This window comes from Brachycentrus maculatus, unplaced genomic scaffold (genome assembly GCF_059751285.1).
Source record: "Brachycentrus maculatus isolate JH-2025_06_01 unplaced genomic scaffold, ASM5975128v1 h1tg000239l, whole genome shotgun sequence".
NCBI classification, from domain to species: domain Eukaryota; kingdom Metazoa; phylum Arthropoda; class Insecta; order Trichoptera; family Brachycentridae; genus Brachycentrus; species Brachycentrus maculatus.
The window spans coordinates 225175-241521 of NW_028280990.1; the positions used below are offsets into that span (position 1 = coordinate 225175).

At 34.5% G+C, this 16347-nt stretch overlaps 1 protein-coding gene across 1 annotated transcript in view; it reads left to right on the forward strand.

Moving 5' to 3' along the window:
• Vinc (vinculin) overlaps nucleotides 1–16347 on the forward strand; it is a 74147-nt gene that overhangs the window by 26875 nt on the left and 30925 nt on the right. Inside the window, exons 2-4 of the mRNA XM_088264884.1 lie at nucleotides 781–888; nucleotides 15490–15635; nucleotides 15866–15971. Coding sequence (XP_088121010.1) covers nucleotides 781–888; nucleotides 15490–15635; nucleotides 15866–15971 — 360 coding nt within the window. The remainder of the gene's footprint in view (nucleotides 1–780; nucleotides 889–15489; nucleotides 15636–15865; nucleotides 15972–16347) is intronic.

Below are 16347 nucleotides of genomic sequence, written 5' to 3' on the forward strand. Positions count from 1 at the left end.
AAGAGACTTAACGAATGCTGGGCCTTGACAACTCTGTATCTATAAGTTATTGCTTCATACTGTCCCTAACAGTGGCGTGCACAGGGTTTTTTTAATCAGGTTAGGCAGTAGGTTGGGTAAGGATAAGGTATAGTAGGCACTGGTCGTGTTTCTATATGGAACGCGAGTACTCCAGGGTAGGCACTGCTTTTCTGCCTATATCGCTCACTCCTTTCAAGAACGTCATAAATAAAAAAAACTTGATTTTTCAGGAGAACGTTTTTAAAGTTTAAAAATATAATACAATGTATTAAAAATAAATATCAAGCCACTTATTGAACTTTTTACTGTGCAACAGATCTTTTTAGGTAAAACCTGAAGGTTTTTTCTCCATTTGAAAAATATTTAGTATATTTAAAAAAATTATTAAACAATACTTTTTCTTAAAAATGCAATAACAACACTTTCTGCCCTGTAGCGGGTAAATATTAAGTTAAAAATATGCCTCTTTTGCTGGGATACAGTACATTTTCTGGGCCTTTCGAAAACATGCACAACTGAAAATTGGTGATTTTTTATTTATGGAGTGAGCGATATAGAATACACGCCTCTGGTCCCCACGAACATGAAGCTATAAAACAAATGACGGACATGTTCTTCAGTATATTAATATGGTATTTTGAATAGGCAAATGTTGTCATATTCGTCAGGCCTGAGCAGTGACGTATATGGAAGTTTCACCCTACGCGCTGGTAGTGTCTCACGTTGTGTCATCGTCTCATGAGGTGTTTCCTTCTTCAGGTCTCCAGGTTGGTGATACTCCACGAGGAGGCGGAAGATGGCAACGCCATGCCGGACCTCAACAGGCCGGTGCAGGCCGTGTCGCACGCTGTCAACAATCTCGTCAAGGTAAGACCTGCGACGGGTTTTATTTTTATTTGTTAATTTAAAAAAATATATACTTATAAATATTTATATTTTTTATTATTATTGTTATTATTTTTATATATTTATTTTATTTTATTATTTTCCAATCAAATTTTACTGGTTCATACACCGCATTTTCAACCTAAGGTCTTTTTTTATTCGGGAGTAATTTACCAAACGTACTTCACAAAGTCCTCTACAGTGGCAGCACCATCTGTTACATGTTACAGTTCTGTATATATTCATTCATTCATTCAAACCCTTATCCGCACCCCAATGGTGTATAGGGCACTGCATCATATAAACGTAGTGTTATCTTTATCGTTAACACACGAAGGAAAGGTGATCAGCCCTCCGATTTCGGTACAAGTCCAGGGTAGGTATTATTGAATAAATATAAGAGTGAAAAAATCACTTATATTTATTTGATCCCCCTGGGAATCGAACCCGGGACCTCCAGTACGGTAGCCGAGCGTGCTGACCATTACACTACTGTATATATAACTTCGCAATATTGCATTTTTCACTCAAGAATTATATGAAATTCTAGTAACTTTGATCATAAAGAGAATATCCACTCACATTCACGAATAGGATATGAAATCTCAAAAGTAGGGGCGTAGGAGACGGTAAACGGTGTTGCATAAGCCGTAGCTAGAGTCCTGGTACCAACCCACACGTATAGAATTGGAGCACGGAGTTACGGTGTTTGGAAATGATGCGGAATGCATAGAAATACGTGTCACAATACGGCTGTCCAAACTCATAACACAGTAAGGGACATTTTTTTGTAGTACGTTTATTTTTGCATTTTTGGACTAAGTAGATTGTACTTAATCCAAAAATGCAAAAAATGTCTCTTACTGTGTTTGGACAGCCGAAAAGGTTTTAAGAAATAGTGGTATTTACTAAGTAAAACTCAAATTAAAAATGGATAGATTTGACCACAACATGACTGCCGAATCAATTAATGAAACCCCATAAACTAGACAGGTCAAAAGTCGTAATAATCGACGGGTATGTTTGAGAAGATGAACGAATGTGGAAAAGGCAAATTTTGTTGTTTGTCTGAATTTATTTGTACGATTGTATTCGTCCTGAACGTTCCGATGGTTGGCTCGTTGGCTGAGATGTCAAGGGTTTACGGTTCGATTCAGCTCACTGAATAGGAACAGAAAGAATTACAAGCCCGTTTCAATCCTTTATATAAATATAATAAATCATCATTTATTAATAGCTTGATGTATATTATATATCAAACTGTTAGTAAATAATGATTTAGTCTACCTAGCAATTGTCAGACCCGCACTCCTCTATGGCTCCGAATGCTGGACGATGTACAACACCTACTCTAGGCAACTAGAAACTGCTGAAATGCGAATGCTTAGATGGTCAGCTGGAGAGTCCCTTAGAGACAATATAAAGAGTTCACGCTTTCGTGGGAGCCTGGCTGTAACAGGCATCAATAGTAAGGTAGAGGAAAGGCAATTGAGATGGTATGGGCACATGGTACGCAGAGAACTTGATTATATTGTGAACCAGGCAATCGCCATGGATCTTCCTCGAAAGACATCTAGAGGAAGACCAAAAAATTCATGGATGCTGCAGAAAGATAACATTATTACAAATAATGAATAAGATTTTGAGTGTGTCCAAATACATGTTCACAAAATCTGGATTATCTCCAATTACTGGAGATATTTTCATATTATTTTTTGACATCTAATCAAAGATGAAATAGAAAATGGAAGTCTGGGAATTTACGGGGCTGACGACCGTCATAGGCTGGTTTAAGTTTACTTAAAACTACATAAAATAATAACAGTGAATAATGTACTTTAAGCAAATCCAGACTCGCGTAAAGACACTTATTTTTCATAGCTCTTAAACTGTTTTATTTATTCCACAAAGACTATATGTTAGACATTAATTACCTTCATTTGTATCGATTTAAAATTTAGTTCAAATTATTTATTTAAAAAAATCGGATATAAGTACTTTATTCTTTGAAACGTGTAACGATATAGTACATATTTGGTAACTTTTTTTGTTTTCTGTTAAAATCAAATATTTGTAGTTTATACTCGTATTGGCACTTTTAATCTATTTTTATTTCTGACATCTATCGTTTTCTTTCTATTATATTCTATTTTGCCGTTTACATAGGAAAAATATCGCGTTTATTAAAAATCAGAATTAAAGAACATCTAAGGTGCATTTAATAATAATTTTTCGGAATTTGATAATCACCTTATATCTGAAGACCATAATATTAATAAATCAACGGGTATAGAAATTTTAATTTTTTAATTTTTTATTTATTATTTGTTCGGGAATTATACAGCTTTACATTTAAAAAAGTATAAAAAAATAGTTTCACTAACAATAATCAACATACATTACATTAACAAAAATAGTTACATTAATAAAAATAAAGTCAATTAAACAATTCCACGTTAATGTTATAATAACTTTTAAAAACATTCAGAGATAAAAAAAAGGGTATGGTATAAAAAAATAGATTTTGCAGGAAGGAGATTTTACATGTAAATAAAACTGGTCTTTGTTTAGATCATCTAAAACAATTAGAAATAAGCAAAGCAACATATAAAGACTTATCCATAATAAATAACCAACTAAATTTAACTTCGAGTCCACTTTTGAAAATATTCCCATTGTGATTCATTTGTCGTCTTTCTCTCTTTCAAAAATTTTATTTTTATACAAATCACTAACTCCTTTCAACAACGTCATATATAAAAAAACTTGATTTTTCAGAGGATTGTTTTTAAAGTTTAAGAATATAATGAAATGTATTAAAAATAAATATCAAGCCACTTATTGAACTTTTTACTGTGCAACAGATCTTTTTAGGTAAAACTTGAATGTTTTTTCTCCATTTGAAAAGTATTTAGTATACTTAAAAAATGAATAAATAAATACCTTTTCTTCAAAATTCCAAAACAACACTTTCTGCCCTGTAGCGGGTAAATATTAAGTTAAAATATGCCGCTTTTGCTGGGATATAGTACATTCTCTGGGCATTCCGAAAACATGCACAACTGAAAATTGTCGACTTTTGATATATGACGTTGTTGAAAGGAGTGAGCGAAACGTCAAATCGTAATAATTTTATTTTAATGACCTTGATGATGGAATAATTTTCCGAAACCGGTAGTCACAAATGAGTGTTTATAAAAGTGGTATTACACAAAGCAAACAATGGATGATTTTATTTATTTTTTTGTACTTGCAATTATAATATATTGTGAAATGCAGAAAAAATATAAAACAATGAAAAAAATCGTAGGCATGGCCTAGGTGACGTTGTATATGATAGAAGGACCTACATCCTGATGACGAGGAGAGCTGACACCAACAGCGAAAAAGTTCAGGTGATAAAACATTCGCAACTTTGCCTCGTCACATCGCGTCAGACTATTTATAAAGTCCCTTGAATCTCATGGTGTAACTACAGCAGCCCTTCCATAACCCTTGGCGAAGGTCCGCCCTTGATTCGCGTGAATTTACTGTGATAGTTCGCCAACTTTGGGAGACGGTTTCGTCATTTAGTTCTCCCTGGTCCGCTGAGACAGTTTCCTCCAGTTTATCATCTGGTCAGACGTTAAGGTCCGTACACACTGGAGACTGAGAAATATATAATAATAATCCATTTTCATAAAATACTACCTCAAGGGGGATTACACAGACTTGAATTATGATATGAAAATGATAATGACGGATAAAAAAAGCTTTATCATGTTAGCTTTCTGCAGCATCCATGAATTCTTTGGTCTTCCTGTAGATGCCTCTCGAGGGAGATCCATGGCGATTGCCTGGTTCACAATATGAACATTTTTTTTCTTGTATGTTTTTCTCAGATATTTGTGGCACATTTTATATACTTATTAAAATAATACTAGAACTTTTTTTAACCATTTTTTTTATTGGGTTATGATTACTTTTTCAGTATGTACATGGTTAACCCTGATGATGACAAGGTTCTTGTCGAAACCGGTTGTAGAAAAGTACCAATGAAAAAGTGGTGAAAAACAAAGTTCTAATTTTATTTTATAAAGTTTAGAAAAGAAGACCGAGAAAAACATGGCACGATCAGGTATGCCAAATACTTGAAAGTGGTCAGGTTAGGAGTCGTAACAATCGGCGGGTATGTATGAGGAGATGCATGAACGTGGAAGAGGCGAAGAATATTTGCAAGGACAGAGTGGTGTGGCGCTCTATTCTCTCTGCCTACCCCTGCGGGGAAGCGGCGTGATGGTTAGTTAGTTTTTTAGTTTAGTTTTGTACTGACATTTCTTGGTGGAACTGCATTTTATAGAATAAAATAACAACTAAGTATTTTTTTCATATTAATTTTATTTCACCAGCAGTCGGGTCTCGTCATAACCGGCATCACCAGACTGCTGATGTTGATCATGCTCGACTGTGAAACTGGCGTCGCGGGTTTGATTCCTGCCAATTGCAAAATGAATTCATGAAAGATTATTTTCCATTGTTCTAGGTGTTTGAGATGAATTTTTCACATTTACCCTATCCTTACTATCCTACCTGCAGACAAGCCTCTTGAAGTAGGGAATTCGCGGATTATTATTTTTTTAAATACCGCGTAATACTAGTAGCGTATCTCTAATCATGAAATTTGTTATTTTAATTTATTTGCTAAAGGATCTTTATCAGACGGGAGGAATATCTAATTTAACATACTCAACCTATAAAGGATTGTATTAAACTCGTTTTGTATTTATAACAGCCGATATAATTAATATTTTCATTCAACATTTTCTTTTGGAAAATTCGCCTTCGAAAAGACGTTATTTTCGTAAGTTGGCGATGAATGACGTCACATAAACGATGGAGTTATTTTAATGTTGGTGTCATTGCTAAATTATTGGCGGCTCTATTTGTTGATGTCTATTGTCCACCCTCCCACTCCCCCCTCCCCTCATATTTGTATAACACAAATGGTAGTGTAGTGGTAAACAAACAATTCTACTATTACAGCTCTAAGTCAATAAACCATATGACGTCATAAAAAGTTCGATGACGGAAATTTGATGACGTATGCGAACGCACGTTTTTCATTTTATTAAAATATCTAATGTAAACCTTCATATCTCCCTTAGTTCTCTACAGATTTCAATAAGAATGCCACCGATTGTCTTGTGATTTTTCATATTAATTTATTAGCCTCTAATCAAAAAATCTTGACAAAAGCCTCTTTTTTTATGAAAAGGTGATGATATTGTTCATACGAGCCGTTAGCTCGACTTCAGACAGCGGACAAGATGTTTCGCATATATTATATGTACCTACATCTACGAACCGCTGAGTATCTGGTGGCATTTTACATACGTTGGAGAATGCAGTATGTAAATATACGGAGCTATTCCCCTATCAACCTTTCAATGTGAAAAACGTATTTTGAGTACCTTCTTCTTCCTGGTTCCATCCCAACTTATCGTCTTTGTAGACTGTTGGCGTCAGCTCTCTTCATCCTCAGATTGAAGGTACTTCTGGCATGGACGACGTCACCCAGCTCATGCCATCGAATCATGTTATCTTTCTGCAGCATCCGTGAATTATTTGGTCTTTTCTAGATGTCTCTCGAGGAAGATCCATGGCGATTGCCTGGTTCACGATATGATCGATTCTCTACCTCCTATGTGCCCATACATATCGTTCACTCCTTTCAAGAACGTCATAAATCAAAAAACTTGATTTTTCAGGAGAACGTTTTTAAAGTTTAAAAATATAATACAATGTTTTAAAAATTAATATCAAGCCACTTATTGAACTTTTTACTGTGCAACAGATCTGTTTAGGTAAAACCTGAATGTTTTTTCTCCATTTGAAAAATATTGAGTATATTAAAAAATAAATTAAACAATACTTTTTCTCCAAAATGAAAAAACAACACTTTGTGCCCTGTAGCGGGTAAATATTAAGTTAAAAATATGCCGCTTTTGCTGGTATATAGTACATTTTCTGGGCATTTCGAAAACATACACAACTGAAAATTGACGATTTTTGAAATTTGACATTGTTGAAAGGAGTGGGCGAAATGTGAAATTTTGTAACTGGAAACTCTACTCGTTAATGTCAATGAACTTAAGAAATATTTGTGTATAATTTAGATTTTTTGTTTTTGATAAAATATAAAAGAAAAACGCTTGTTTTTTACAACTTGAGTTTATTTTATTTCATCTTGTGTTCTCATCTAATTGATGAAAAACATTCAAACAATTTGTATTGCACTGTATTTCATTTCTTGTAATATTATGTTTTTCATTGTTTGTGAACCATAAATAAATAAATAAATCTTTAGGTCTAAATATATTCAGTTTACTTTTAAAGTTTGTAAAATTAAACAACTTTGTTAAAACCATTTTTTTTATTATTATTAGTACACTTTAACCTACCGGTTTCGACAAGAACCTTGTCATCATCAGGGTTTATTAAATTCTAAAACATTAAAATACTCATAGTTAATTACATTCCCTTACCTTACCTTATTTAGACCTGAAGACGGAAGCATAGTTTCCAAAACTAGTAATAATAAAATAATCTCAAGCAGTAAAAAACAAGTGTTTTTTTTACAATTTCATGATATCTTACCCCACAAAGTGAATGCCGAAACAATAAATAAAATAAATACTGATAATAATATGCTCCTAAGATATTTTTTGTCGCATTATTATTTTAATATTCGTGCAGAAGTTTCGGAATAGGTCCGATACGGCGCCAGCAGAATAGCACCCCTGTAAATAATATCCCACGACTGACTCATCGTCTGGCGCCTAGCGGCCGAAACGAGAACTAAAATGAGATTAATGCGACAGGCGATGTCGTCTTTTAGACGTCGACCACTGTATGACTAAAATGGAACAAAATTGTTATCGCGTAATTTGTATTTTTTTCTTTATAAATTTTTTGCATTTCACAATATATTATAATATTATTTTTTGACATCTCATCAAAGACGAAGAAGAATATGGAAGTTTACGGGGCTGACGACCGTCATAGGCTGGTTTAAGTGATCACTTTACACACGTGTAACATTCACCAAGCAGAAACTCTTTTATTGTGAGGTCCGAAACCTGGATTATAATCATATACATGAGAAACGCCGGATTTTTTTATTATTATTTAAGCTTATAATTTGACCAGATAATTTATTTACAACATTTTGAGTGTGTCCTAATACTTGTTCACAAAATCTGGATTATCTCCAATTACATTTTCATATTATTTTTTAAAAACTCATCTAAGATTAAGAAGAATATGGAAGTCTGAGGATTTACGGGGCTGACGTCAATAATGGGTAGAATTGGTGAATGTTACACATGTGTAAAGTGATCACTTTAACCAGCCTATGACGGTCGTCAGCCCCGTAAATGCCCAGACTTCCATATTCTCCTTCATCTTTGATGAGATGTCAAAAAAAATATGAAAATAACTCCTGTAATTGGAGATAATCCAATTTTGTGAAAAGTATTTGGACACACTCAAAATGTTGTGTATATTATAATATAATTATATTGTAATTACAAGTACAAAAGGAAAGGTGTGTTTAGATGGTTTGGATATATGGAACGAATGAGTGAAGAAAGAACGGTAAAACAAATTTATGAGGCGTATATAAATAGTTGGAAAAAGGAGCAGAGGAAGACCGAGAAAAACTTGGGACGATCAGGTATGCCAAATACTTGAATGTGGTCAGGTTAGGAGTTGAAATAATTGGCGGGTATGTATGAGGAGATGCATGAACGTGAAAGGGGCGAAGAATGTTTGCAAAGACAGAGTGGTGTGGTCAGACTTCCATATTCTTCTTCATCTTTGATGAGATGTCGAAAAATAATTAATTCTTAATGCGGCCCTTTAGTCGTAATGATATTCCGGCTCTGTTCTAGCGTCTGTATATCTTCCACTTCCTTACACCAATAATTTCATCTTCTTCAAACGACTTCCTCTTCCTTTTATCGCGTGATGATGCAGACCAGACACGCCCCCGCTACCGCGAACTGTCACTATCATCTCGCGATATGTCTCGATGCTGTAACCACTCTTTGTCGGTATCTTTTCAATTTTTACATTCATCATGTGGCGTGTTTTTAAGTGAAACTTTTTATTCAATTTTAAGACTAACTAACTAATTAACCATCACGCCGCTGCCCCGCAGGGGTAGGCAAATATAATCGAACGCCACACCACTCTGTTATTGCAAACATTCTTCGCCTCTTCTACATTCATGCATCTCCTCATACATACCCGACGATTATTACGGCTCCTGACGCGGCCGCTTTCAAGTATTTGACATATCTGATTGTGCCAGGTTTTCCTCGGTCTTCCTCTGCTTCTTTTTCCAACTACATTCGCCTCATAATTTTTTTAACCGTTCTTTCCTCACTCATACGTTCCACATGTCCAAACCATCTCAACACACCTTTCTTAATTTTATCTATAATACTTATCTCAGCCTTGCATTCTTTTCTTATTTCACTATTCGAACATCTATCAAACATCGTGTTGCCCCCTTATTAAATTTTAAGGCAATTTGATAATCAGTGATTGGATGAGAATCTAGGCTTAATTTCCAAGGACGCGTCACGTTTATAAGGTATATTTGTTACATGAGAGAGAAAGAAATATATGACGTAGAGAAAAGAAAGTGAACTATACATTATGACGTGCGTGGAGTGGAGGAAAAGAGAGCGACGTATTCACAAAGATACAAAGCGACAGAATAAGATATTGTCGTGCATCTCATTCTAGTGAAATTTCAAGCACGCGTCACGTTTATGAGGCACATTTCGTTACATGGGAGAATGAGTAGTAGAACGGGTTGGCGTCGTACGTCAGATTACGTACGTCACTCGTTTTATAAGTATGTATTATGTATTTTGCGAATATTTACATATTTCTTGTGTCAAAGGACTGTTTAATTTTTAAGACGTTTCACTTCTATCACGTGTACGGTGCTGCGCGCGTATTTTTTTTTACAATCTTCCTCCATTTTATAGTGGTAGAAGCTTGCATGAGGTCCCTGGTTCGATTCCTGGGGGCGTCAACATAAATGCATGTGATTTTTTGCTCTTTATATTGATTTAATATTACCTTGCATTGGAACATGAATCGCAGGACTGATCAGGTAATTATGTAATTCACGATCAAGGTAATGATTCACCAATCAGATGTAGTGCCCTGTGCATCATTAAGTGCGGATGAAGAAGATTTTTTTAATTAAAAAAAATGTACCACGAAAAACGTTTATAAATAGTATCTTTAATTTCTTGAATGTTTTTCGCAGATACTTTGTGGCACATTTTAAAAACTTTATAAAATTAAACAACATTGTTTTAACCACTTTTTTATTATTAGTACACTTTAACCTATCGGTTTCGACAAGAACCTTGTCATCATCAGGGTTTATTAAATTCTAAAACATTAAAAACATCAAAATACTCATAATTTATTACATTCCCTTACCAAAAACTTCCACACACTTTAAGTTTTAAAAAATATGTAGATGCGTGTCTTTTTTTAAATTTAAAACTGATACGTTTTATTGGTCATTTAAATAGCTTCATCAGATGACATTTTATTTATACAAATCGTTTAAGCAGTTATCGGGATAATCTCTATAAAGTATTATAAATTCATTAATTGATTCGTCAGTCACTTGGTGGTAAAAAACTATCCATTTTTAATTAATGTTTTACTCAGTAAATACCGCTATTTCTTAAAATGTACTGTGACAGTTGATTTGAAGAAATGGTGGTATTTACTAAGTAAAACATTTACAACATTTTGAGTGTGTCCAAATACTTGTTCACAAAATCTGGATTATCTCCAATTACAGGAGTTATTTTCATATTATTTTTTGACAAAAAAATAGTATGAAAATAATAATAATAATAATAATAATAATATTATAATCCAGGATTCGGATATAACATACTAATATAAGAGTTTCTGCTTAATATAAAGCTTCTTTACATCTCACGAATAGATGTCTCTATTGAAGTTCTAGTGATACAAGAACAAGGTTTCTAAATTGGTTCATATATATAGAACTTCCAAGAATTTGAGTAGTGTGGTTGTCAATAATGGGTAAAATTGGTGAATGTTACACGTGTGTAAAGTGATCACTTAAATCAGCCTATGACGGTCGTCAGCCCCGTAAATGCCCAGACTTCCACATTCTTCTTCATCTTTGATGAGATGTCAAAAAATAATAAGTAAAACATTAATTAAAAAAGTATTTTAAATTAAACCGAGAAAAAGTAACGAGATAGTAACCGAAAAGGTAACAGTTACCTATTAGGCACATCCCTACTACTGTCTATGGTTAGACTACTCGTCTGCCCATAGACTACACACTATACACACACGCAGATTGTCTAGAATTCCTCCCAGATTTAGATATCGCCTAAACTTATTTTTTTCAGTATATTTTAGGCCGTGCTCGACGGAGTTTCGTAATGCGCTATAATTATTCCACTCCGCGTTCCAGATAACCCGAATCCGCTCATATATCCGCTTCCTTGCAACTCTCAGAGATATTCGAGATTAACAGTGTATATCGACGATATTCCTAAGCGATATCGCCTCAATCCTCAACTATAATTCCATCAAGGTAACAAACAAAAAACATGTATTTTTTTCAACGCAAATAACTTCATTTATATAATTAAAATGTAACTTTGTTTTAAAATCACTTAATTATAATGTTTACCGGTTTCGAAGCTAACCGCTTCTTTATCAAGACTGATTTATACTGAAACACTTATGACTGCTAATAACTCAAAAAAATTAAATCCACTTGAGATCTACCCAAGCTCATTTGCCTAACCGTCAAAATATTTTGAATTTTCTTAAGTAGATAGTGTTTTAGTATTAATAAGTCTTGATAAAGAAGCGGTTAGCTTTGAAACCGGTAGACATTATAATTAAGTTATAATAAAATATTTATAGTGATTTAAAAACAAAGTTAGTGTTTCAAATATAAATTTTATTAATTTATATAATTTATATTTGAAGCGTGCTGACCATTAAACTACGGAGGCGGACATAAATATTTATGTAAATAAAAAAGTTAATATAAATCCAAAGGCAATGTTGCTCCTAAGCGGAGATACCCAGGTTTGTGAACAAGGATTTAGACACACTGGACAATATTTTGCCTTGCCTTAGCTGAGTCATCTGATATACCATATATGTCGCCTACTTTCAAAATCCGCCAGATCCATGTTAGTCGATTTTACAAAAAATGAAAATTCTCCGTTTTTTTTTTAAATTTAAATATTTGTGTTTTTATTATTTACACTAATACAGTGAGCCTAAGCGGTTCATTATTAGAAATAGGTATCAAATTGTGGTAGAGTGGGTTCGAACCGAGAAACTCTAACTTAAGAGTCCGCGACACTAACCACGGGACCACAACCCGACACAAATTTTTAATATGTTTAAAAGATTTGTCTATCTTTAGATAAAATATTATGAAATAGAGAATTTTCCCATTTTTTAAGAAAATTATACAGTATTAAAAAAACACAAGATACAAACCGATAATGACGTCATCTTAATTTTTGACCTATCCCCGCTCTCTGATTGGCCGATATGGGTCAGAAGGCAAGTACTCATGGGAGTATAGCGGAATTTGAAATACAACGCTGTTTTTAAGTATTTTTAGCAGGGTTTTCAAGTATATAATTATTTTAAACAATAAAACCCACAATTGCCATTCCCATAAAGTATTTATTTTAAAATCTTATAAAATTGGATCTGGCGGATTTTGAAAGTATATCTTGTTCACATATATCTTGTACAGCATTTTTCGCAAATTTCGCCTCAGTTTCGTTTCAATTCACAAAGCTCACTTGGCAGCCTTCCATATTTCGCCCATTTTGTTTACCGGTAGATGCTTTATGACGTGAATGTAAACAAATAAATATTAGGTAATGTGTAACACTTACCGCAGAAATCGGAACACTGGTTGCGAATCGGTTTTTGAAGTGAAAGTTCTCAGGCGGTGATATATATTTAATATCTTTTATATTTGAAGCACTTACTTTTGATTTTCCATTTTATAATTAAAATGTAGCTTTGTTTTAAAATCATTATAAACATTTTATTTTAACTTAATTATAATGGTATATTCGTTTTAAAACAATTACAACATTTTGTGATCGACTTTTAAATACACATTGATAAGAATACAAGCTGCCATAACCGACTTATTTAGGTACATATAAGAATTACTGATGAGCATTTGGAAAATTGTTTGCGTGAAGCAAAAAGATCTATCGTTATTAACATTGATGCATTTAGTTCTGACAAACAAAATCAGACGTCTCACTAAAGTTTATTTTATTTTGTTAATTTTTTATTATTATTTTTTGTATTGCCTAACTCTAATCTAATAAAAATGTTTTATTCTCATTTTTGTTATATCTACTTAAATAACAATGTATTTCATATTTGCTTTGAATAGTAAATTTTTTTTTTTTACAACCCGGTATGATATCTCATTTCTTAAATTTGGCCCAGGTGCTGAAAAGGTTGGCCACCCATGGCCACCAAGAAGAAGACTAAATATCGTCAGTTGTCTTCGATTTGTCGGCGGACGTGTTTATCTTTTGGGAAAAAATCGGCGCTGATTTTCGACTCTCTCAAAATTGTTTACATAGCAATCTTCAAGGTGGGGAAGAGCCGCGTTTCTATTTCAGTTGTTTACGAATTTGTCTAAGTTCGGCTCGCTCAAGAACGCAAGGTGTATCTGATCTACGGAAAAATTCCAGAAAGATCTGGAACCCACGAATACTTTTTCTTGTTTTTATAGATCCTCAGGATCTGTCTGTGGCGTTGCCTGTCTTGCGATGTTGACTCCGCCCTTATGGTGGTCTGCCTGGGGGTCTACATCCTTCAGGGTTTCCTTGAAGGACGATACGCGGAAGTCTGTCTTTTGACATTCTGTTTACGTGCTTATTCCAGTATCGCCTTCGTTGTCGTCCCCACCTCACGATATCTTCCTCACTATATAATTTTATTTTCTGTTCATTTATTAACCTGTCCGGGAGTATGGCCGTACATGTACGGCCATACCAAACTTTTCTCAAAGGAGTTTGGACGTACATGTACGGCCGATACAAAATATGATTTATGACACGATTTATATCAAAACATGTTAAAAACATAATTTATCAATATTTCGATAATTTTGATATAAATCATGTTTACTGGGGTAAATATCTTTGTTTATTCAAGAAAACATGTTGCTTATAGCATCGACTATAATATAAAAGTTTAAAAGTAAAAAAAAAAACAAAAACAAATTCACTCCTCAGATACAGTTTTGTCCGGAGAAACTCACACCCAGACAGGTTAATATATTTTATTTTCATGTAAGCCAGCATTACAATGATTAAAGAAAACACTTGTTTTTTACAGTTATTATTTTTTTTATTTTATTTTTTTATTTATTTCTTAAGTTAGCTTATATTAAAACTAATATAAACTATTATATACATTTACATCATCTTTATATATTTACATTTCCTTACAGTAACTTAGACATTTATTTTTAAATTCTTTCAGACACTTTTCATTCTTCATACATTCAGGCATCTCATCATACATTTTTAAACCCTTATACATCAAGCAATTTTGCGACTCAGCTCTTTTCAATAATGGTAGTCTTATTTTATCCTTTTGTCTAGTAGCATATTCACGACAATTTTTGTTTAAGACAACTTTATCCTTAAAATATTTTATACAGACCTGAATGATGGAAGTTTATCTTCCGAAATTAGTAGTCATTAATAAAACTCAAGTGGTAAAAAACAAGTGTTTTCTTTAATCATTGTAACATGTCTTACCACAAAGTTAATGCCGAAACAATAAATAAAATAAGCCAGCATTAATTTTTTGTTTTTTCCCATGAGCCATCTATCCATATTAGCACTGATATGCTACGAATTTTATTTTAGCTGCACAAATATGGCAAGTAAACACCGTACGAGATAACTCGTAGTCGGGTGTCCTAGCAAAGAACGCAGTCTACGAGTTATCTTATAGTTGGCAGTCAACGTGTTAAAGAATTTGTAAGGTTGTTATCTTCTTCTTTTTTTTAGGACTATGTCCTGTCATTCTTCGGTCCGCTCCTGGGAGGTGGAAGACCAGCTATCCCTCCATCGTTTAGGTGGTCTTCCTGGGGGCCTGTTACCTCTTTTGCCGCTGTCCGCTGCTATCCTCACCACTCGATCCCAAATAACTTTTCCCACATGATTTCTCCAGAAACGTCTTATTTCTCTTCCCCATCGCACAACATCTTCAACATCGCAGATTTTTCTTATTTCAGAGTTTCTAACTCCGTCGCGAAGTGTCACAGGCCTGCAATAGGGCGTAGAGTCTTTTCGGATGTCCTAAGAAAGCTTTTTGTTCTCGCGGTGTCGGCTCTTGTTTCCGTGCCGTATGTCAAGATCGGTCTTACGCAGGTCTTATAGATTGTAATGTATAAACAAAACACCCTTGTGATGCAGCATCTTCGATGTCCGATTGCAGGTGGGGCACGAGACCATCAACTCCTCGGACGACGGCATCCTGCGCCAGGAGATGCCGTCGGCGCTGGTGCGCGTCGAGGGCGCCGCCGGCCTGCTGCAGGACGCCTCCGCCATGCTGCGCGACGACCCCTTTTCCGGACCCGCCAGGTAACGTCTCGCCCTGCCCCCTCTGTGTGTAGCGTTCGCGCGCGGCGCGCGTTTAAACTCGCCCCGAGGCACGGGAGTATAGACATGAGTGTGCCTTCTCCGGCCCGGTAAGATGACTCTTGCGAGATCAATCCGACGTCTTTGTATTGTACAATTTATACCGCCGTTTTTGCTTAATATTATTAAATGGTATGCGCGGTATATATAAATTATAATGACTTATTTTCTAGAAAAAAACTGATCGAGGGTTCCCGAGGGATCCTTCAGGGAACATCGGCCCTGCTACTCTGTTTCGACGAGTCTGAAGTCAGGAAGATCGTCAAGGAATGCAAAAAGGTAAAGAAAAATATATTTAAGTAGTATCAATATTATAAATATTTATAGCATTTAAATTGTGGTTATGGTCATATTTTTTCTTTTACAAAAATGTTAGTAAGTATGCAATTCGAAAATACGTACCCGTCTCTTCGTCAGGACAATCACTCGTTAAGGGAGCTAATTTTTCAATTTTTTTGCTCGTTATGCGAGTTACTTGTTAAAAGAGTGCTCGTTAAAGGGGTGCTTGTTATAAGAGTTGCTCGTTATAAGAAGTGCTCGTTATAGGAAGTGCTCGTTATAAGAAATGCTCGTTATAAGAAGTGCTCGTTATAAGAAATGCTCGTTATAAAAGGTGCTCGTTATAAGAGGTGCTCGTTATAAGAGGTGCTCGTTT